Source organism: Wasmannia auropunctata, unplaced genomic scaffold (assembly GCF_000956235.1).
Source record: "Wasmannia auropunctata unplaced genomic scaffold, wasmannia.A_1.0 LD336095.1, whole genome shotgun sequence".
In the NCBI taxonomy this organism is placed as follows: domain Eukaryota; kingdom Metazoa; phylum Arthropoda; class Insecta; order Hymenoptera; family Formicidae; genus Wasmannia; species Wasmannia auropunctata.
The window spans coordinates 1,228,561-1,252,827 of record NW_012026795.1 but is presented as its reverse complement, the minus strand read 5'-3'; the positions used below and the strand labels follow the sequence as shown (position 1 = coordinate 1,252,827).

Sequence of the window (24,267 nt, the reverse complement as noted above, 5' to 3'; positions counted from 1 at the left end):
TGGTCGCTCGAATATGTACGCGTCGCCAGTGTCAAACAAACAAACGGCGATAAAGACGCTTACGCGCATGTTTTCCGTGATAATAAATTCGTGCGCACGCGCGCGCGGCACTTTATAGCGCGCACGAAAACGCGAAGGAGAGAAAGAGAGAGATCTCGTTTGATCTTCGCAGCGCCTAGTATCTCGAAAAGAATACGACTCTTCGCGTATAAAAAAAAGGGAGATAACGGACGATAAGAGCTTCTTCCGTTTACGATCTCTCGGAGCGCAGTTGAACGGAGAGTTCGAGACGCGAGGGGGGAGAGGAGGGGGGCGAGAAGTGGGTTGGTGGCTTGGCGAAAGCTGCTGAGATCGCGATTTTAACGGTACATATAGGCTTCGCTAAAGGATCGATATACATGACGCATCTGGACAAAGTTTTGTAAATCATGAAATCGCGGATCGTCAATCTCTCTCCGGAATGTGTATATGCGAATGGATGTGAAAACGACACGTCGCGGCGCGTGTCGCGTAAATTAATTCGCGACGCCGCGCGACGCGATAGCCACCTCCATCGATGCCCGTTATCTTCATTATCGCGTGTTTTCAGATTTCCAAATCGATTGCTACCCTGCGCCGGCGTTTCTTCCTGGCTTTTATGCAAACGCGTCTTTTTTTTTTGTTGCAATCACGCAACACAGGCGCACGCTATCGCATGCGTCGCGCGCACACACGCACATATTACAGCGTGTATAGCGACTATAGGCTTCTATAGTCGTTCTTCGTATCTCGTCTCGTCTCGTCTTTGCCATGTTGTTTTCGTCGAGGGGGCAGACCTCGTGGATCTCGACTCCCCCGACTACGTCATAAGCGTCTATTTATACTCCGACGCAGCGTATAAAGGTATACAGGGTGCTCCGCGCGATTCGCATTTACAGCTTGCACTTTGGCGCTCGTAAATGACCGGCGGACGTGCGCCACGCTAAGAAATACGATGTACGTGTTAATGTGGGAAGCGGAAAATTGCTGAAATTGCGTAAAAAAAACCGTGGACAGAGGGAGAAGGCTGCAGGAAACGTGTATTATCCTGAAATCTTTTTCGGTATTTTTAACAGCCGCGCATGGGACCGGAGTAGGAAGAGGGCCGGGGAACAAAGTTTGTGGTATATGGATGAATTTTATGATGAACGATAAATAAGCAGATAAATCCGTAAAGTAAAGGGATCCATAAAGCGAGCGAAATGATGACAGCGGAAATTTAACTTGGAAATGAATTTATGGGAAACTTTCCCGCGCGACAGGCGCCACTGCGTATACGCGTTTCTTCGTGAATGAACTCGGCACGGAGTATCCGGATCTCTTCGTCCGCCGTACCGCTTCGCGACATGTGTATACATCTTACCTACACTGGCACCGTCGACGGTATACGCCAACCCAGACGGAATTTCCGTCGCCACGTTCGTGATCTACTGCGGAATATCTGATGGCGTTTACGAACGAAATTGTATCGAATACTCAGGAGGAAAATTCGCGACGAGGAAATACCCGAAAGGAAACGCGACGACGCGCCAATATCGATTCGGGCGGTTCGCGTTTTGAGGCGGCAGCGCGGCGTCCGGGGGACAAAGGATCCGCCGTGAGCAACCCAACGACGAGTACGCGTGCACGCGAAGGAGTGTCCGAGTAGATTGCCCGACCGTTTTTCCCGGTCAGGACAATTTCTGTTAACGGGGGAACGGAATAAGTACGATCCGGTGAGTGCATTAACGCGACTGCCATATTCGGCTCCTCCGACATTGTATAGCGTCAAGCTCTGTCATCACTCCCGGGCCTGCAATCTGCGTGAATTACGCGCCACGCAGATTATACAGGCGTGTGCGCGCGCGCGGAGAGACACGACGGACATTTACGCCGGCATACATATATGGCAGTCACCGGACCGAGCGAAAGCTCATTTTCGCTCGATCCGCCGCACGGGGCGACTCTCCGTGAGATAATTTGCAAATAATTTAGAAAGCTGCGCTTTAGCTCCATTCTCGTGTCGACGACTGGAATGTTTTCTGCACTTCTTGCTTTCTTCTTTTTTCTTTTTTTTCTGATTGCGGAGCGCGATCCGTTCTAGGCGCGTTCTCCTTGCCTAGGCGCTTCCTTATAGTCGGAAACGGTGCAAAACCTCTACCGATGCACGGCACGCTCTGACATTCTCCTAACATCATTCACGTTTAACAACCGCGAAAGAAAGAAGTCTCTGCTGCGATATATCTATCCGTTAATGGCCGAAGCGCCGGTGCAGTTTATCGCCTCCTCTCCGCGGAAAGATCTTTTGTTCTACTTAGGCCATTAACCGTAAAGAACGGTCGCAAGTCATAATTAAACAAAACTAACGGTGCATCATGTAAAAGTGCAGAGTAAAATGGACAATGTGTATCGCGAAGGCGTGCGCGATGCACAGCTTGAGTTTACTGTTAATTATGGGAGCTCTTAATTATGAGAAAGATAAATGTGGTCGTGAAAAAAGAGAGGGTCGTTGACGCGCGAGAATGCGTTTTTCATCGTTTAAAATGGTTTGAGTCAGTGTCATTACTGTACGATCAATTCTTACACACATCCACGTGAATATCTAAAGGGATTAGCAAAAAGAAATCGCAATATTAAATGGCATACTCGTATTTTCAGACGCCGCCCGTCCGGTTAGAGTCGAAGAAATGTCGCATTTTAATTGCAAAACTTCACGCAGAACGATTATTATCGTGTGTCAATACAGTGTATCGCGAACTCTCGTCCCGGCAGGCCGAGAGTTCGCGATACATTGTATCGACAATAAAAATCGCTAATCCGCCGATAAACGCATTTGAATCGGGGCCAACTATTTATAATTCCGTTGGGATGCTTCTAGCTGAGTTATAGCCGCGCACGACATTGTATGCTCGCGCGCGATCGATCACACTCGTATACACATACGTATACACATACGTATATGCCGATGTAACGCCGCACAAAACTTGAAATACAATTTTTTTCCTCCATTCGCTCGAATCGCCAATTCGATCCATTATTTGCGGCACATCGTAATATTTTATTAAAGTACTCGAGTAATTGAATCTGTTTTGCACAGTAAATTGGTAATTACAGCGCGTGTTGTGACGTAATATTTACGCAATGCAAATATCGAGGGCCTCGCAAATGAGCTCGCAACGACAATAACAATAATAAGGATAATAACAGGATATTTAATTGCCGCTCGTTAATTATGCCATTTCCATCGAATCGAAATCGTTAATTATCTCTTTCGATTTTTCTCACCGTCCGCTCCTTCTCTGCCTCTCGAATTCAAATTGCGTAAGTGTATTACACGCACCGTTTATACCCAGAATTACCGAGAATCACAAAATGTATTATTACGCGGGCAGGCAAGCGAATGCGAATGCGACATCGAAAGGTTACCAAATAATCGATACTCGAAATGCGAAATCTGAAAAACCCTGCGGGTTTTGAAAGGAGCGTGAAGAAGCGGGTTGTGGTGTAAAAGCCATCTATCTTTAGAAATTTTATTTTGGGCTTCTCCTTCGCGCTCATAATGGCGATCGGCCGCGAAAACGGGCACGGCCGACACAGTTTCCGCCGCCGTGCGTTTCCTCGCGTGCGTCTCGGGGAGGAAAAGCGTGCAGTATATACGCGCGTGCAAAGCCATGAAATTATGCGGTGAAACCGATCGATTTTTCAGACAATCGAACGGATGTGAATTACAATTTCAAAATCGTCGTTAAAATGCATGAGCTTTCGCGACGACAACGACGACGACGACGACGCTAGCACGAGAGCACTGCTGATCTGGAAAAAAAAGAAGGACAAGGGACACAAAATATTTTCACATTTAAAATTCATCCAAATTTAAAAACGTTCACTCACAAAGAAATTATAAAAAGAGACAATTATTATATGTTTGTGACACATATTATTACACGAAATAAACACGTATTATGTATTTTCATGAAGATGGTATTGTTTATGTTTTTCGAGCTAACAGCAGAAACCGCGCGTAATATATATTTTCGTCCGGCTTGTTTGTTGTCGTTACGAGATATCGATAATCGCGAGCGGCCGCTCGTACGATTTAATCAAATTGCGACAGAGTTGTTTTCAATTAGCATTATTCGAGACGGTCGCTGATAATCAAAGTCGAAAGATCGCGCCAAAGATTTACGCTCTGGTCGAAATTTAAATAGTAGCCGTCCTTCGTTCGCTCCTCAGCGTCTCGCGGCCATAAGCGGCGCGAATTCTTGCCGATCGATTTCTTTTCTATGTCAGCCCGCGAAGTCCCGCGCGCGATTACAGGTTTTTTCCATCGCTGAAAATATAATGCGCGTCAATGTAATCTTTCGCGGGAGATCGGCTGCTAATCGTGTGAGAAACCCGTGTAAGGTGTATATTAATGTATTCGTACGTATCCTCCGCGATAACGAATGAATACCCGAATAGATTTGCGTCGTAATTTCAATACGCGACGTGCAAATTATCCGTCTCTGGGTCAATACGCTTTTATTAAGTTACTCGAGAGGCGAAATTAGCGAGAGATATAGTCAAGGTTGAATTATTGTTTGCAGGATAGCCCGGCGGAGCACCACTCATCCTTGACTGAGACGCAGTATTGCCGCGGGTGAGTTCTTTTTTTGTATTGATTCTTCACCGGCGATGCGTGTGTTTTGTGACGTAACGAATATCGTATACGTGTGTATGTACATACGTAGTCACAGTCCATCTTCGCGTTTTTACTTTCTTTGTGCTTTTAAAGTGTGCACGAAAGCAGGTTTTGCGAGAAAATTTAGAGATCTGTTTGCTCAAAAATACTGCATAAAATCCCTGTAAATCACGAAATACTTTGCACACAGCGCTTTAAATGAGAAGTTTTAGAAAAATACACGTAATGTTCATTAACGTTCTGATTGAGCAGCGTACGGCTCTCCCCAACTCGTTGTCTGCAGATTAAAGTTTTATATTTAAATGCGACTTAAAATACACATGTGACATAACGCGAGACGGATCATTTATTTTGACATAAAATATTCGTTATTACGAGACCGCGGGTAATGTGTGACATTGCAAGAAAGGATTTCATTGATGTGGTAGAATAAGCCGCCGCGCTACGAACGTTACATAAATATATCAAATTTAACAGAAAGCGGGAGGTATAAATAACAGCTGCAGAAACTCTCGTACACTCTCGTTACGTTATACGATTCGTCGTTGTAGCGCTTTGTACAACAATATAAATAATAGTACGGCGCGCGCGGAATTATCACGAGAGCTCGCCACGTGCGGGCCCCGGTACCCGCGTTCGCCACGTGCGGCCATTACACGAGGTACTCGTTGATCACGTTGCGTCGCGCGACATCGATGCAGCCTCGATGGGGAAAAACGGAGGAGAGAAATTTTCCGACCGGGAATCGAATCGCGCGCGACGCCCGTCGAGCACAGTGGTTGTCAGCCTCTGTAAATAGACGGGGAATTTCTCGTCGCGGCGAGTGACGCGGGTAAACACGCGGTGTTAAGGTCGTTTCGGCAAATAATCTCGTAGGCTAACGCCTCGGCGATGAGCGCGATAATATAATACTTACCGCGCGAGTGACGGTCGTAAACGGACGGTAGATAGCGTCTCGAGATTATGCTTGTGGCCCCCCGATTCCCAGTTTTCGAGGACCTGCGAAGCGATTTGCTTTCTCGATGATCGCGCGAATAAATCTTGATCGTGTAATCGCACGAGGAAATCCAAGGAGCGACACCGCCAGCGGCGAGATTTCGGTTAGGGATAACAGCCGCAATCTTTTCGTACGACGAACGACAGCCTTGAACTGCAAAGTATCGTCAAACATATCGTATAGGTATCCCCATTTACGCATCGAAATTTTTTCCTGGGTAAAAATTGTACGAAAGAACGGTGTGTGTGTGTGTGTATGTGTGCCCCTAAGATTTCCCGCGGCATTGCGCCGCGTGACGGTGAAACCCACGAAATTGCGGGGAACCCGGACAGAATCCTGATCCCCGACGCGAAGCGGCGAAACGAGAATGCTCGTTTCGAGCGAGAGGAGCACTCGGGGTCTGATTCCCACCCTCTCTCTGTTGTTCTTTCCCCGTTCCTCCCGTCCGCTCGCTATCGCTCGCTTGCTCACTCGCTCGAGGAATCGGGCGGAGAAAAACGTTTCTACGAACGAATCTTTGGCCCTCGAGGCGCAGCGCATTTTTTCGAGATAGACGCTACTCTCCTTCGAGCCGCGATCGACAGAAGCAATCTAGATTTTGAAAGATTCGTTTAGACTTGATTTTTGTCTTGTGTTCAAAAATTTATGTTAGAAAAAAAATTTTTTTTTAAATTATCCAGTCATCGTACACGATGGATTAAAAGCGATTGGTGAAAATCTAAAACCGTTCTTCTTAATAAACCATTAATCCCGATTATATTCCTACCGCCCATCGGCAAGCGCGATCGATGCCGCGTTGAATAATTCCGCGCTCGACCCGCTTGTCGTTCCTGTCCGGCGTTACCAACGATCGACCGTACCTCGTCGTCGTCCTCCTCACGAGTTTTTCTTTCGCGAAAACGACTTCGGCCTCCTTCCGCCATCACGATGCGATTGAAACGACAAGACGGCGAAGGAATAGGGGCCGTGGGAAAAGCGGTAAAACGCTTCGGTAGCGCCCGGCCGCGAGCTCGCGGAACCTTTTGCTCCAAGTTCGTCGACCGCCACGATGCTGCACTCAACGATCGCGCTGTTTTTCTCGCGTCTTTCTTTCCCTCATTACTTCGGGCAAATCGCCGGGATGGTTTCCGGGCGCGACGTGAAGCGACCACGAGAAAGAGAGAGAGAGAGAGAGAGAGAGAGAGAGAGAGAGAAAGGACGCGCGTTAAAATGCAAACAATTCGTAACGCTTTATTTTGCGCAACGTTTTAAAAGTTGGCTACGTCATCGGGAGTCATGCGATGCAACAATTTAATTTACCCCACGAAGAACACCTCGCTGATAAATAGACTGTCACAGCGTTAGCGATTCTCCCCAAGCCGTATCGCGTCACAGCATTCTTATTGACCGTGCACGTCGTCGACTTTGTTTACAAGTAAAGCTGCGAACAACAAATTGACGGTATAGTCGTTTTTCTCGCGCGTCAATAGGCAGTCTGTCGCGTCGTTATTGTTTTTTTTTTATTTTGAGCAGTTTATATAAAAATAAATTCTCGGCGGGCACTGAAACTGCGACGGCGCGGCGCGACGGAGGCCTGTCCGCCATAAAATAAACACGTGACGCAAATGAGGCGCGGGAAGGGTTCGCAATAGGTCACGGGCTCACGTGGGGTGTGAATGGCGAATTATTAATAATAAAAATTGATTGCTCCGAACGAGAGCTTATTCCAGCCAATCTCGGCGGATGACATAATCGAATCCTCGAAACGCTAATCGAACGATCTCGCGGTGCGGGATTTTCATCCGTCGATGTCCGCACAGTTGAACGGAAATGTCGTTTCCCCTTCCTCTTCCCTATCCCTCCGTCAACAATGCGACGCATAATTTTATCTCTTTTATTATATTCAACGATATCAAATTAGATCTCTGCAAAAGGGCATTTTTTAAATGCCGGATATGCACGCACGAAATTGGATCTCGAGTATCAAAGTATTACCGTCTACGTTATGCCCGTCGTTCAATTCTTATAGCTTATCTCTAAAACTTAATATCAAACACTTATAATTATAAGTTTCGCGTGATGTTATAATGAAAAAATTTGTCTTCTTATTATAAAAAATTCCCTTCTCACCAAACTCTTTCCTCCGCCGTCGTACCACACTTCCGTTTACATAAATCATTGTGCAACCGACAGCGACTCGTAACCGACCAATAAAAAGTTTTTTTCTTACGAAGTTCTGCGGCGTATCCTGACGCGTAAGAAGTAGGTTAATTATTTTTTATCTCAAACATAGTTTCTTATCGATCGCGTGCGAGTCGTGGAAATTTTTTACGCGATCGTTTTAAGCGCCGCTGACGATGAAACACTCCTCGTTCGTCCGTTTTTATACACTCGCGTGCAGCGAAATAAATTCTTACATACGTCAATGTCTCGCGGGCGTAATGGAATCCACGTGCAACGTGTATGTCTCCGTCGAGAGATGAAAGCTCCCGCGGCTGAGCTCCGCGGTGTATATTTATATCGCGAATTTATATCCCATTGATTGCAGCGTTGCGTCGCGCGTTACGCGTCCTTTACCTGAAATATAATTCTATATTTACCACAAAAGGGCCGTTTTATATCTCCAACTCACCGTTTCACGCCCACGTCCTTTCGCGCTCGGCGTAAATCAAATATATTTCGATTTTCACATTTGAAACATATATATATATATATATATATATAGAGGGGGATCGCGTGTGACGCGCGCGAAGAAGAAAAAGTTATTGTCTGTTTCGCGACGGTTGACACACACACGTCGCTCTCGGGCTTAGTTAAAGGCCAACGTTAAATCTTCGTATTCGTCACCTTCGCAAAGTTCGCCTCGGACGAATACGGAGCCAAGGCTGAAGCAATATAACGGCAACTGGTGCGCGCCCCGATGGAACGATGATTTGTCTCCTCTCTGGTAGCCTTAAGAGCTTCACCAGTTGGGAATCATGCGCCCTACCCGCTTATTACTTTAAATACCGCCGACGTATCACGTTGCACTTTTGCGGATTACGTTATTATGTACCGTTTGTGTCCTTCGGATAAAGGATAATTCGCGTTTGTGGCGTACGGCGCGTGCGTATAAGCTTTGTATATTTCACCTATAATTTATTACTTAGTTCTTACAATTGGACGAAATGACCATTGTCCAATTACGGAAAAAAAGGAAGAAAAAGAGAAAGATAGGATTTATTATCTCTCCGCCCCGCCCCCCCCCCCACCGTGAAAGGATTCTGTGGAATAGGCAAAAATATACATAATTTCGCTTCACAAGAAAGGGTAATTGGAAAATAGGTTCTTGCGACATTGTCGAGTACAATGTCGATCCGACTCGCTCTCGTCGCGTTATTGCAACACTTTTAATACTCCCCGAGAACGGATTATTATCACCGTTATCCATCCTGATAACGGGGCCTCGTCCTCTCGAACGGACAGTGCGGCGGTGGTTTGTTTTTATTTTTTCCTTTATTCACTCCTTCGCTTCAGGGAACGAACGCGTTCTCCTGTGTTCTCTGGCCCCTTCTAATTAGTCACGTTCTTGAAAATTTTGCAGACAGAAATTAATTTTCTTTCCGTACGAGAGAGATATTCGACGCGCGCGCGGTACACAAGACGAACGCATTCCTCGTCGCTGCATCTTCCTTGCGCTTACAGTTCTTTTCAGCACAGAGTTTCCATGAGAAAAATATTCTGCGTACCGTAAGAGTACAGAGACGCGTGACATATTATGAAAGATACAAGATAATTCGCGGAAATTGCGCTAATTGGAGAAAAACAGTATCTTTCGAGATCACTGAACTAGACTCGAATCGATTGCAGCAAGATTCGTCTTTTTTGTTTACGCATGTAAATATAGTCGAACAAAAGATGTAAATCTTGAAAAACTCTGCGAAATGTCGCTTTTGAAATTAAAAAAAATGACGTTTCTCAGATCAATAGAGGGATCGGCGCGTATCGTCATTGCCTTCGGACTGTCATGCGCGAATAAAACGAAACAAAACAAGCGACTTTCCAAGAGCCCACGCTTGCGGCAATTCGCTTGCCGCTATTTCGACCTAAGTAAGTGCACGCGGACGAGGAAAGAAAGTTCCGTATCGCGCGAAGTGTGCACGTCTGCGATTCCACAGAACACTCGATTAGCCCTCGCGGTTTCAACCGATTGTATCGAGCAGTGCCTCGATGCTTCGCGCGCACGTCGAATAGAAACGGGCGATCAATTTCGTCGTGCAAGCGTTCCGAGATATTGGAAACGGGAAGCGTTGGTCGAAGTGTGCACGTTTGTTAAAGTTTTTTTTTTGTTATATATAATTATTATATATATTTTTGTTACATATAATTGCGACGCGCGTATTTTGTTTGCTTATCCCACGTTTTGCAGTTCTCTCATTCCCGGCGTGTGCGTTTACATTTGGTGTACTTTACGAGAGACATTATAACAATTTTATAACACGTATACGAGTTCTGTAAATTAATTGTACGCGAGTTCATTAGGCCGTTTCGCACTTAATTTAAAAATCTGGAACGCATCCATACGCGCCTGCGTTAATGCAAATAAATACTACGGCGGGAGGAGGGGGGGAAAGAAGAAGAGCGCTTTTATACGACGCCAGATCGCTACTTTTTCAGCCTTTGGAGAACGACGGAGATTATATTGTTAAACCGGCCGTGAACCGGCGCCGGGCATTTATGATATGTCGCGAATGCAGTCACTCGCGCGATAAACGTCGCTCTTAAACGCATGTAAATGAAGAATGAATACCTTGCCGGATAATTTTTATTCCCGCCTGAATTTTCCTGAACGGTGTGGCATGACATATCTATATACTGTTAATTTCACAATAACGATGTTTACTGTATTCGAGAGGTCGAATTCACGCTGAGCCGCGTGTGGCCGTGATCAGGCCATGATTTATGACTCAAGCGGACAAGTATCGTTTTTCCGAGCGCGCGGGTTTTGCGGATCGAAGGCCACTTATTCGCAAAAAGGCGCGTCGTTATTTTAGAGATCGGACGTGCGGGCGGGCGGGCGGGCGGGCGGAGATGCGGAGGAGGGGTGAGGACGGCCGGAGGGGGGGAGGGCAAGGGATTTACGATCGAACAGGCGTCCGATTCATTATTGCAGAGTTTGCGATTACGGGCGGTCGCAGACTTTACGCTGCGAATACGCGACTGAGCACATCGTTTTGCGATCGGAGTACGGAGAGAAGGAGAAGGAAAAAAAAAGTAGAACGGCGAGTTTCCTTCGGGCGATGATAGTTGAGATTGAGGAGAGAAAGAGGCATGGGATTGGAGAAAGAGGGAAAGAGAGGAGGAGAGGGAGAGATCTCTTTAGCGAACAGTTATCCGGTCTCCTGATGCTGCACCTTCGATCGGCGGCTGATGCATGCGGTGACGGCGGTGGTCGCGTTAGACAGATCCATTTTCGATCGCTCGAGAGACCGAGAGATCGAGATCTCGTTTTCTCTCGGACCCCCAATGCTCTTTGGCCCCTGACTCCGTGAATCCGTATTTTTTTCTTCCTGCCTTGAACGTCACGAACGATTACGAGGAACGAGGGAGAGGGGGAGAGGAGATTTTACGAGCGAGCTGCAGCAATATGTCAAAAAGTTTACAATCTCCGGCCTGGATGAGAGTTTCGAGCGCGATAGTAGCGTATAGGGCGAACGAGATTGTTTACAAGACGATATTTCATAATATCCCGTATCTCTACGTGAGAGGAAAATAATTTTTTTTATCTGAACGCAGCTTAACGGTCGTTCAGATTAAAATTAAGCAACCGCGTATAGCGACGTCATCACGAGCGCGAAAGGAGCGCGGAGGAGAGAGAGAGGGCAGAGCACACCATCTATCTCCGATACGGCACCGGTCCGGCTCCATTTCGATCGGAGCGGGTACAGCGCATTGCCCGCTGGATAGAGGTTGAGCACCTCGCGCGATCCGCCGTTCAAAGAAAAGTAGGATGGTTCTACAAAACAGTTAGATGGCCCTGATGTTAGCAAATCACCGAGCGGCCGTGCCTTCACATTCGCATTCGCCGCGATATTGTATATACGGCTTTTCAGGAGATTTGAAGCGTTTCGCAATTTCGTTCGTGCGATTCTTCACGCACACGAAGTATATATGGAACTCTTAAAAGAGCCTCGCTAATACATCATTATATATACTTACTTCGGATCAGAGCGTAATATTTCCATTTCGGTACTGCCATCTCATTGTACTCGTAATAGCGTACATATTTAAAAAATATCCGTTCCACTCCACGATAATGCTAAATAATTCATCGAATTAAGATTGGACCATATCGTAACAACTTTTATACTTTCCCGCGACGTGCAGTTTCCGAGAAAATTTATTGCCGTTCTTAGATACCGCGGGTATCCGCTTATCCTCTCTCGCTCCTCCACATCTCGAGCGCTATACGCGGGCACGTCTAAGGCATCGGGATTCTCGTTTCCTCCAGGCTCGTCGATCTTTGGCCTCCGTCCGCGCTCCGCCTTCGCTTCGTGCCGCTCCGAGAAGCGGTTCTGATGCACGGCTTCAGATAGAGTTTCTATAGGATATTCGAGAAACTCGCTGGAGAGACAGCGCTGTCTTCCAGGAAGCGTCTTCAACCTCGCAAATTTTCGGATTCTCAGTTAAATGATACGTAGATCCTCCCCTGTAACGTTTATCTCCCATTTCGTGAAATAATTTATTTTCGAAAGTTCGCGGAAAGTTCTTTATATGAAAATTGACGGACATCCTGAGCCCGGTGTGAGCAGTAAATGTTTTTCTCCAAGTAATCTTTTTTACCACCGACATTTCCCACACATGTGTTCTCTTGCACACGTGTTACGAGCCGAACATTTTCTCAGGACCACTAAAGCTTGGCCGAGAGGGCTGGCGGCGTCTTCTAATTCTACGTTTCTCCGAGGGGGAGCGGCTTTCGAGGAAGAAAGTTCCAAATTAGACGCTCAGGCCGGGTGCGATTATATCGTACAGTACGTGAAATGGCCGCCACGATCCGCGTATGCCGTTTTTACGAGAGTAACTCTCGCAAAGCGGAGAAGCGTGGTGAGGACGCCGAAGTGCACGCGAAGAGGAGGAAGGAGTCGCTCACATCTCGCGCCCCGGTCGCAATTGTGCGAATCCTTTCGCGTATAGCGAGATAACTACCTCCGTCCTCCTGCGAGCGAAAACCCGTCTGGTTGCTGCCCGCGTCCGGAACGCATCTTACATATATACTTACGTCATCGCCCCTATAAGTCTTTTAGTCTATAACCCTTTGTGCGAGTAGTAACTATAAGTGCCACGTTGAAGTGTAATACGCGGAGGGTAACGCGTTCGAAGTGAAAACAAATCAATCCCGTGAGAGAGCGCGATTTGACTCGCTCAAAGATACGTAAATATTTTCCTTTCAATCATATCTTTATTCCTATCGGTATTACCAAGTCCTTACGCTACTTCTTTTCTCCCTTATACGATTCTCTCGCCCGTCAACGGAAAGTCATGTCTTTCGAAGGCGCGATTAACGTCTCTGATTTCTTAAGAGTTTCTCACGTCTCGGCGAGAGGTGTCCTGTGGAGTGGATCGCTTATACCTTAAACAGGGGTTGCCCCGCGTCGCAAAGCGGCTGCAGGCGAGTGCGTGGCGAATGGGTTCCGCAGGGATCACGGCTGACGTATTTTCAAGCGGAACTCCTCCTCGCGGGCAGAATGCAGAACGCACGAGGTCCCCGAACCGGCCCTATTGATTTTAGAGAACCTTCCCGGCGAGAGAGAGAGAGAGAGAGAGAGAGAGAGAGAGAGAGAAAGGGAAAGAGAGAGACCGTCGGCAATTCCGAGCTTCCCTCCGTCCCCCTCGTCAAGTTTTCGAGAAGGGTCACCCCGTAATTTGAATATACGGCACCCTTCTGCGCGTTTGCAGCCCCTCCCGGCCAATTGCACGTTCGGCATATTTCGTCCATCGTGCATAGCGCGTTCGTTCTCCGTTCTCCTCGCGTTTGGAATACGCGGACGAGGTATTTCGTCGTGGTATCATTATCGCGGTTTCGGAGTACCAAATCATTTTTTCCGCCAACAGGCGGAAAGCGCTGGAATTGAAGAATTTATCTTATCGAGAAAGGACGTACATATATTGTTATTAAGCTCGATTATTTGTCTATTCTACACATTATATACATTTTTATAGGTATACTATATCGATAACAGAGTCGCAATAATCTCATTGTAATCAAATAATCTCGCAGGCTGGTATAAAGTAAAGTTGACGACGTCGACGAGACTCGCGAAATCGTGGATTCGCGGATTCAGCATTTCGACGTTTTTATACGTCGCAATTACGCACATGCGGGACGGCGCGGAAACGGAAGCGGTCGGTCGACGCCTGATGTATATAGGTATATCGCGCGACGCGAAAACAGACCGCCCGCTGGCTGTAGACGTCGATTGCAAAATTAACCAGTTCCGCGACCGGACGACGTTCAGCCGCCTTTGATCATCGAACGTCGTAATATTTTCTCTGTTCCGCGCGCGTCAGCGAAACTTCCTTTGTGCGCGAAAACGGAGTTACTCGATAGTTGAGCGGTTTTAAGCTCGCTCCAGAATTTAATTCGTCGAATTTCCGGTAAACGGCAATGGCCCCCCGCCACCGACGCGAGTTTGCCACTCTGGTCGCGACGGCGACTATACCGGCGCGCGATTTTTGTCGCGAGCCGGACTCCCGTGCGGCCGCGGCTCGCGCGCCGGCGTGAATTTCCCGACGTAGGGAAATTCGCGTGTGCGGTTCGTGAATTTTCGCGAGGTCGGCCCCACGATAATCCGGGGCTTATCGATCGGCACTCAGTTGCCAACTTGGCAGTGGCGAACTCCCGGAATTACGAGTGAAATGCTCTACATAGCGACGCGGTTGGCAAATCAGATCCGCTTTCATACCTTTGGAAGGGAGGATTCTGTCGAATTCCGACTCACCTTCCGGTGGGCCAGACTTTCGGCAATTCGGGAATGTCCGTGTCGTACGCCGGCTCTTAGTTTAACGCAGCCGTAATAGTTGCATCCTTCCTCGCGTGTCGTTTCAGATATCTTTGGTCGAGACATAATGATTTCTTTTTTTTTTTTTTTTAAATAACAAGCGTATTTACTGTGTACATTGTACGAGTATACAAAAGATCGAAATGAGTGAACGAAATGATTTCCACGTCGCCCTTCCCTTCCATTTCGTTGATTGAAGCGTTTTGAAAGGGTACAAAACTTGCACGTTCAAAGGGTTAAGGCAAAAGGGTACCGCGGGAACGGGGTCGGACTCCCCCCTCCCCCTCGAGCCGAGCACGTTGTTCGAGTTTCGGGCTAAATCCCGGACGGAGTGGTTTTCATGCCGCTACCCCGGCGACGACGGTCGCCAAGCTCGTCGTGTAGTTAGTTGTATGGCATTGTAACCTACGCGCTTTCTAGCAGTCGGCGTTAGTTCCCTGTGCTCGCGCTCGTTCTTTCCCCCCTCTTCCCCCGTACAGATTTGTACTTAAAAACTTGTGGGGTCAGTGGTGCTCACAGCTAGACTTGCTAAATTGACGCAACCAATTAGGAACGTCGTAGAATGGAACCGGTGTAACTTTACTTTGACACTGCGGTCGTACACGGTGGATGTAAATAAAGTGACGCTGCCCTTGGCTTTGCGCTAGGAAACTTTACTTACGTTGGGGATTTCAAGGCTGCACGACATTCGAGTCATTTGACGAATAATTAATTATCTTTGAATTGTTAAAATAAATTGTAAATTTGAATCATATTGAAAAGATTTCATCCGGTGAGACAGCCTGCACGAATCTGCGCAAAATTGTGGTACAATCTATATCTTAAGACTATTATATTCAATATTATATTTAATATATTCGCACAAATCGATACAACGCTCCACTTGGTGTTATTTTAATTTAAAGTTACAGCATTAGTCTATCTATGGTACGGCAGTATGTTTCTGACCACGTTATCGGGAAGACACACAGATGTTTCCGAGGATGCACCTTGTGCACATTCAGGTAGCGCAATCTCTTTCAATTAAACGACGCATTCTGTCAGGGAAGACAAAAAAAATGATAGGGTCAATCATGAAACAATCAGAAACGCCGGTCCGCCTTTGTTTGCGCGAGTAAAAGACAACAAAGTGGCGTTCAATACAGATTGTTCTGCATGCGCGCGATACAATTGAATTATGTATAAATGTAAGTGGTTAACGTTCGGTTCTCATGGCGAGGCAAGCCCGTTTCGCGATCTCGTTTCGCCCGGCGAATACGTTTCACGTCGGCTCGCGCGTTAAACGCGCGCTTTGAGAACCGCTTGAGAATCGCTGACACCGCGCAGACGGGGTCTGCGCGTATTCGGGATTCGGGACGCGGCTGCAGTTTCGTGCGCAACCATCGTGCGCAGCGCACACAGGGGGGAGGTCACGTGACAGCGGGTCACGGTGGGCGCCGGCGACGCTCGATTGGCCGACGTCGCGACGTGTATCCCCCATTCGACGTCGCCCGAACAAAGAGACGAGGCTACCCCGTCCGCGGTCGCGAGCGCTGCCATTAGAAAGTCGTCGGCAGTCGATGAACGCGGGTACACCGCGAGTTGGAAAGAGGGAGCGAGAGGGAGAGAGAGATAAAAGAGAGCTGGTCCATCCGTTCGGACGTCGCGAGAAAGTTTTATTTGGCCAGTCTGCCGAGGCTCGGAATACGGAAAGAGAGTGGAAGAGATAAACGCCCCGATCGCGGCTTTAGAAATTTGGCTCCGCGATACCCATCCATTGAGGTCTCCCGGATCGGCCGAATCGTCAGAATCGATCCGGTGAAAAGAAGCGTGACGGAAAACACAGTCTTTTCCATCCGCGATTTATTCCAGTGAAGGAACTCGAGGACGAGTCGACGAGGTGAATTCTCGGAGCCAGTGAGGGCCAGTGTAGGCGAGCGCTGAGAAACGGACGCGTGGAGACGCTTGCCCGGGACATTGATTTCCCCGCGTACATCTGCAATTGTGCGCCGGGTTGCATCCTCAGCGGTGAGGATCTTCGAGGGACGCTCCGGCGGTTAGCCCATCGCGCTGGAGGGTCGACGACGTACGACGAGCGCTGTCGAGTGCTACGCAGCGACGTGGCGACGCCATTTTGTGACTGGTACTGTGCGCTTCTTTCGGAATCAGCGCCGTCGAGCCTACTCATCGCCGCGCCGTGACCCGTGACACGCGCGTATCTCCGTTCGCTTTCGTCAATAAGTATAAAAAGCGACGTGGAGCGCTTTTCGGCCTTCGGATCGCCTTGGATCACGAGAGACGGCGACGGCGTGAAAACGAGAGAGAGAGCCCGAGCAAAAGACAGTGCGTCATCGGTGTGACTCCTATCCGCGCACCGTCAATCCCACCGCGATAGAGGGGAAAAGGAGAGAGAGAGAGTTCTATTTCGATTTTCGTCATCTACGCCTTCGCCCTGGGTCATCACCGACCATGAGACTGGAAATCGTGTCGGCGGCGGATTTTCTGGTGCACCTGCTGCGCCTGCAGGCGGGTCAGCTGTCGGAACGGCAATTGGAAATGTTCAAATCATCGCTGACGGAGGTGTTGCGCCACCGTTATCGGGATCACTGGTTCCCGGATCGGCCGAATCGCGGCTCCGGCTACCGTTGTATACGCATCAACGGTAAAATGGACCCGGTGATCGCGCAGGCGGGCGCGAACGTCGGCCTGCTGCCGACGGTACTGCACAGCCTGTTCCCCAGCGAGCTTACCATGTGGATCGACCCGTCAGAAGTGTCGTACAGGATCGGCGAGAATGGTTCCATCTGCGTGCTGTACGAGCGCACCGAAGCCGAATGCGCGGAAGAGATCTCCCTGCAGCAGCAGCACCATCATCAGCAGCAACATCAGCATCAGCACCAGCATCACCATTCGCAGCAGCATCAGCAAGTGCCGATTATGCCACCGCTGCAGCAGCAGCAACAGCAACAATTCGAGAGCTGCAAGGACTCACTGCTGCTGGAGCACACGCAATTCAGCGAGCAGATCGCCGCATACGTCTCCAGCTGAATCGCCGGGCTCGCCGTCGCGCTCGTATCCACGCTCTCGAAATGATCTACTGAAGCGCACGTACATCTCGTGATATGTGATATCCCGTGTGTCGCGTCGGACCGTGCAGGTCCGCGCGCTCAACCTTTCGTGGACTCCAAACGTGCGTGCGTCGTCCCTCCTTGCGTTTAATCTTCTCTCTTTCTCCTTTTCCTTTCTATTTTTTCCTTCCTTTCTCTCGGTGCACCGAGAGTCTCGAGCGAAGAGTCGGTCCTCCATCGCCGTCTCTCCTTCCTTCCCCCCCCCTCTCTCTCTCTCTCTCTCGTCTTCTACGAAAAAAAAGAAAAAATGTGAAAACGGAGCATCGTCGATGATCTGCAGCGTCGCATTTCGTCGCGCCTCTTCTCTGCTTCGAGCGACTTCCTGCTACACGGGGGAGAGTCCATCCTTCCGGGAGACGCGAGCTCATCCACGCGCGTCGGTCGCCTCGAACTCGACTCTAGTCTAGTCTCGCGCTTCCCGATTCTCCTCTCGCGCGTGAAAAATCTCGGGAGTGAATTGAAAAAAAAAAAGGAGCATGTGTCGAGAAGAGAAATGTGTTCCCGAGCGACTAGTCTGTGCGCGATTTATTACGCGCTCGATCGAAAAACCAACGGAACGAGGGGAAAACAACTGTGTCGCGATGGAAGAGTGAAAAGAAGAACGGAAGCGCAGACCAGTCGATTTTCGTTGATTCGACGCCTGGCTCCCCTGAATCGTCATCGTCATCAATCGCCCTACTATCGGTCGAGTCTTTTTCGCTGGAGAAGGATGTTTCGCGGCCGTCGCAGCGAGAAAGAACGGAGCGAGCTTGGAGCTCTCTCTCAGCAGCCGACTAATTGATCTCAGCACCTCCTCCACCCGCGTAACCTCCGAGCGTCTCTCGTGACGAAAGCAGCCACGCGAGGGAGGAACAACGAAGACCAGCCAGCCCTCATCGCCCTTCCTACGTTCTCGAGGGAGTAAAAAAACCGTACTCATACATTTAGACACAACACATACACGCGCATATATGTGGATGTATGTATATGTATATATATATATATATATATATATGCTACACATGATTTCTCTATCTCTTGCATCCTCCCGGACTACCAGCGTCTTTCTTCCACACACTTTTCGTCACCGTCGGATCTCGAATTAAGGTTCGTACATGCCGACAAGTATTTACGAGACGTGCAGTAACACGTGCATGAGAAGCGATCGATCGTTTTGCGCCAGCTTAGAAATACCTTTCGACACGAAAAGCAGATATTTGTTTTTTCTTGAAATGAAATCCTGATTGTTGCGATACAGCTTCAAAGCTTGTCCGAGAGAAAGTACACGTGATTTACGTCGCGGAGGTCATTTACAATTAGATACAATAATTCTGTCGCATATGTACAAACTTTACCATTTCGATATTTTCCCATCACATGTCGGCTTGTACGATCATAAAGTTGAGAACCACCCGTGGAATGTGATGAGAGTCAGTCGTTCTCCATTCTCGATCGAGAATTTTCGTCGAACCTCGCACTGTCAATGCAGATTACCACCGAGCCACCCAAACGACAAACACGTATACACCAATATCCTGTAATACATTCACACAAAATTGAAAACACGCACCAACGAGTCTTAAGCAAAACGATCGCTGGATCTCACTGTGGATCTCGCCGTGAGGTGTTAAGATCGTCGGTGTTGCATTCATCGAATTTGCTCTTCATTAACGTTTCCCACGAGCATTCTGTAAGATAAATAAGATTCACATCTCCTCGCGTATATCGTAATATGAATTTGTCGAGTAATTTCGATTTTCTGAGAAAATCGAGTGTAGAAATTTCGCAAAACGCGGCATCACGGTAACGAAGTTCCAAATTCGATGTGTAAAGTTGCGAACTCTATTTTTCGAGAACGGCTCTCAGTAGTACGAATCGTAAGTGTTTCAACTGTGACAGCGATTCTCGACAGTAGAAATCTCAAGCAGTAGTCTGAATGTGCATACACAATACATACATACATACACACATACGCACACATAAAACACACACAAAACATTCGCAGACACACATGTACAAATTTCACAAAAGCGCGTGAGTTATATGTACATATATACATATATATATATAGGCGTTATGTATGTAGAGCACCGTGTGTACTCGCGCGGGGGCGAGGGATAGAAAAGTTGAAGTCGCCTCCGGGCGTGTACATAATCGACGAATTGTATATTATATCCCTCGCGTGAGATGGAAGAAAGCGGGTGAAAACATGACGGTGTATAAAATTGCTGTGATTTTATCCACGAGAAGGCACCCGGGCGTGTTTTCTATGGAGAGTCGGTCTCGGGATAGTGAGTCGCTCGATGCACGGTTGTGCGATTGCGTATGTTTCTCCGCTGCGTATGTTTCGGGAGTGACCGCGAGAGTGATTCTGTGAGAGAGAGAGAGAGAGAGAGAATGATCGAATGCGCGCGTATGTACGCGGTACTCACCCGACACGTAACGCTCGCCCGCTCCGGCAATAATAATCGAGTTCGCTCGATTAATCACGCGTCTGCTTCGTGCTCGTGGCATCGAAGATCTGTTCAATTACCGTTACTTGACGAACCGATACGCTCGCGTTAATAATGAGAACGAGATTCGCGTTCTCGACGGATTATTACGAGAGTGCGCGCGCGGGCGCGATTTCAGTTTTTGCCCATGAAATTCAAATTGGACTTGATATCCCGTCACATGTGAAAATTTTTATTGGATTTTTTTTCGGTACGGGTGCGTGGGAATGGAGGTGTGAGAGTTTTGCGCGTGAAAGAGTGTATGCGTATGCATGAGTGGTGTGCGATGTAATACGTACGAAAGATTGAACGGCTAACGAAAGAGGGAGCAGAGAGAGAGAGAGAGAGAGAGAGAGAGAGAGAAAGAGAGAGAACCTATCGTGTTCGGCGTCGAACGAGAAAAGGCTCTGTTGTACGTAGCAATTATAGAAACCATGTCTGTGATTATACTAAGAATAGAGCGACAATATAAGCAATTTCCGTATGTAACGACCTAAACACGAGCGGCGTGTGCGCTTACTATACATACCGGTATGTAAATGGTACATATATATGTATTACATATACACGTGCGAGAATTTTATCTGCGAAAAACGCGCGCGTTCCGCGCGTTTTAATCGGGTTGTCGCCAGTCGGTCGGAGTCAAAAAACTCACGTACACACTCGACTCCTGTTCGTCCTTGTCCTTTTTCGCATGTCCGTACGTATATTCGCATATGCGAGAGTAGCATCCCACCGGAAGAAGTCGACGTACTTCTCGCCATTCGGAAGCAAACATTTGCATATTTGTTCGTTAAGTGTCGGAAGACTTTTGAGACGACTCGTTTAAAAATCGCCGAACGCGCCCGCGGGAACAGCGGAAGGACGAGATCAACCTTACCTCGCTCATAATAAACTCCTCGGTCCTCTTCGGCTTTGACGTCATGCGCCAAAGTAATCGGAGACTCGCATCATAACACGTACGCGCTAATGCTGCGTGTTATTTATTAACACCGTGGCGAATATTAAAAAAAGGCTTTTGTCATTACGAACCGCTACGTATGACGTCAGAACAGGGGGACTCTGCCGTGCGCGACGCCGACGAGGACAAAAGTGGAATAGAGATTATCGTTTCCTTTTTTTTTTACACATATCGGGGAAATATCCAATCGTCCGTATCGACGGCTGTAGAACACCAGCGATCTCGAATATATAATCTGTCGAAAGTAGTGCGGGACGTGGCTGGAGAGAAAGTGTGAGAGCCGTGCGGTGAGATCTGCTCATCGCTGCGTCGTCCTTTGATGATTTGCTGGCTAACAAGACACGTTCCTTTTTCCCTTTGTCTTTAGCTTTCCGCCGGGAAACGCGGGATTGAGAAGGGCGCGCTCGTCTGCGAGAATTATCCTATGTATCTCTGCGTTATTCATCCGTTCCCACAAGCACACATAAAAATCTATAAATATCGACGAATGCTAAAGGAGAGCAACAGAGCGAGCGAGAAAGAGAGAGAGAATGTGTGAGTGAGAGATAGAGAGCGAAAGAAAGAGAGAAAGAGAAGATGCGTTGAAATGAGAATGATAGGAAGGAGAGAGAAAAAAGGGGGTAGGGCGAAAAAGGAGGAAATGCGAGCATATACACATTTATTTCGCGAATAAATTGTAATTATATATATATGCGCATATATTATATATACATAATTATATACACACATCTTGTAATTATACATATATATATATATAGAAGAGAGAGAAAGAGAGAGAAAGAGAGACCTTCAGGAGGAATTTGTACAAATCCGCTGGGATAAATCACCAGCAAGTCTGTGATTTTAGCTTGGTTACTAATTCAGTATTTTTTTAAATAAAACGAGACAAAATCAAGATAAATCATAAAAAAAGAAACACAATTCGGCCCGCGGGAGAGGAGGGTTCGCGAGAGAAGGGAGGAGAAAGTTTATGAAAGAGAGAGCGTGTGTGGTCAGACTGAGTGAGTGAGATAGAATGCGTTGAGAAGTAAAGGAGCGAGTGATGAGAGAGCCCGAGGGTGGATGGGAGGGGGAATCTTAGAATTAGAAGTTTATTATAAAATCACTTGAAATGTCCTGGCAAAAAAAGTTTCTCCAAGCAACTTCGCGATTCTTTGACTAGTTTTACAAAAAAAAACCATGATGAATAAATCTTACTTAATTTACGATTGTTTTGCTTTTGTCGAAGGAAACGTGCAATTATTGAAATTATAATTACTCAAATCGCAAAATGGTGTCACATTAATGCGGCGACGTGCTCGAACGAACGAACGAAGGAAGCGTGATGTACGCCTCGCGTTAAGAACGTCGCGATAAAGAAGACACAGGAATAATTTCTTTATCTCTTAGAGACTGTCATCACGTCAGTATGAGCCTCACTAACGTCAGTTAGTATAAAACGTAATTAACCATTTTTTTTCTTTTATTATTATACCCAGTGATGCAATAAAGAAGAAGACAACGAAGAATCTGTTAAATCATGACCTGAGCCGATTACCGATGATAAAACCGGCTTGTTCTCGTCATTCTTATGAAATGATTCTTGTTGCATCAGCTTTGAATTTACTTTGTTGGATCAAATCGCGACGAGTCATAGATAATGTACCTCTGGATAAATCGAAGATCCGAAGAACAAACGTACCGATTGCCACGCTTCTAGAATCGTTGTTGACACACGTCGTATTAATAATTTTTTTGTGCTTCGACTTTCTGGGATTTTTCTTCCTCCCTGGCCACGCGTGAGAAAGAATTGCGAATGACGAAAGAAACGGAACTCTAGGGCCGGCTCTTCGTCGAGTGCTTTCCCTTTCTTTGAAGAAGTCATTTTTCGTTTATGCGGATATTACTATAAATGAGAAAGAGCGAATAAGAGCAAGACGCGATAGATTTCTCGGTAAAGTGAAATTGCGACGGGTTACTTGGAAAGAAGCAAAAAAATAAAAGATGGAAAACTGAAAGAGAGAATGAATGTGTGAACGAGTGAGTGAATGAATGAGAAATAGGGAGAGAAAGAGAGAGCGCATCAGGAGCCTAGCAGGGATGCTCAATTCGATCGGGCCATGGATTCCACGGTAATACGATTGTGATGACATATTACTTATGCGAATACTGATTAAGCGAGTACCCGGTAGCGGTTTTCGTATAGTATATTCGTTTAGCGTAAGGAGGGAGTGAAATACCAACTACTCGTGGCCATGGCGAGATCCGAATTCGGCGACCCTGTTCAGCCAAATGCATCGTTCGGTGAGAACGAAGGGGGGGAGCGCGAATAAAAAGATCCATTCGTTTCTGCGCGTTGACTGCGAGCGAGACGCCACTCAATGAATTCTGTATAAAATTCGCTTTACAAGTCTACATGCATGTCCATGAGTAAATACACACACACAACAAGCAGATACACATCTATACATACACGACACGGAACATATACGTGTACACAAATCGCGAATACTCGAAACACACGATACATGCGCGATATACATTACACACATACTCGAATTTGTAGACTTTGTAGGTTTACTATTAATTATAATGAATTATAATTATATCTATTATATCAATGTATAATTATATTTAGTTTTTAGGTTTATGATTGTATTGGCTAATTATTTCCCGCTTGTACATACGCCGTGAAGCTCCAGAGAAAAAATTAAATCTTTAACAAAGAAAATCTATAATTTTTTCGACTGTTTTTGTACAGAGATAATAAAAACAAAAGGCCTCGTGCTTATGAAATTTCATGAATATAAAAAAAAAACACGTGTGTCGATCAATCTCGTCGTCCATTATCCCAATCACCTTACCCAAAGCGTATACTGTTTCATACTGTTTGCAGTATAAGGTAGAAATACGAGAATTCGCATGAATTTATGCGCATCAGCATAATCGACCGTAAACATCGTAAGATTCCGACGTTTTCCAGGCGAACTCCGAGTAAAATCAATTTTAGCGTCTCCAAATTTACTTCGCATTATTGACAGTCCGTGCAATAAGCTT

At 47.0% G+C, this 24,267-nt stretch overlaps 2 protein-coding genes across 4 annotated transcripts in view; both read left to right on the top strand.

Moving 5' to 3' along the window:
- LOC105462646 (inositol-pentakisphosphate 2-kinase) overlaps window positions 1-24,267 on the top strand; it is an 88,076-nt gene that overhangs the window by 34,010 nt on the left and 29,799 nt on the right. For 2 of the 3 annotated variants that reach the window (XM_011709372.1, XM_011709373.1), the window contains exon 2: window positions 4,584-4,636. In XM_011709372.1, coding sequence (XP_011707674.1) covers window positions 4,584-4,636 — 53 coding nt within the window. Of the gene's footprint in view, window positions 1-1,714; window positions 1,734-4,583; window positions 4,637-24,267 lie in introns of those variants that run through there. The other variant, XM_011709374.1, reaches the window with a different exon arrangement.
- LOC105462645 (protein BTG2-like) lies at window positions 16,209-18,776 on the top strand. The gene has a single exon (XM_011709371.1). It carries the CDS (start codon window positions 17,141-17,143, stop codon window positions 17,717-17,719), a length of 579 nt encoding a protein of 192 aa, XP_011707673.1. The 5' UTR covers window positions 16,209-17,140; the 3' UTR covers window positions 17,720-18,776.

Coding starts and splice junctions, on each gene's coding strand:
- LOC105462645 (XM_011709371.1), top strand. CDS start 17,141: ATGAGACTGGAAATCGTGTCGGCGGCGGATTTTCTGGTGCACCTGCTG.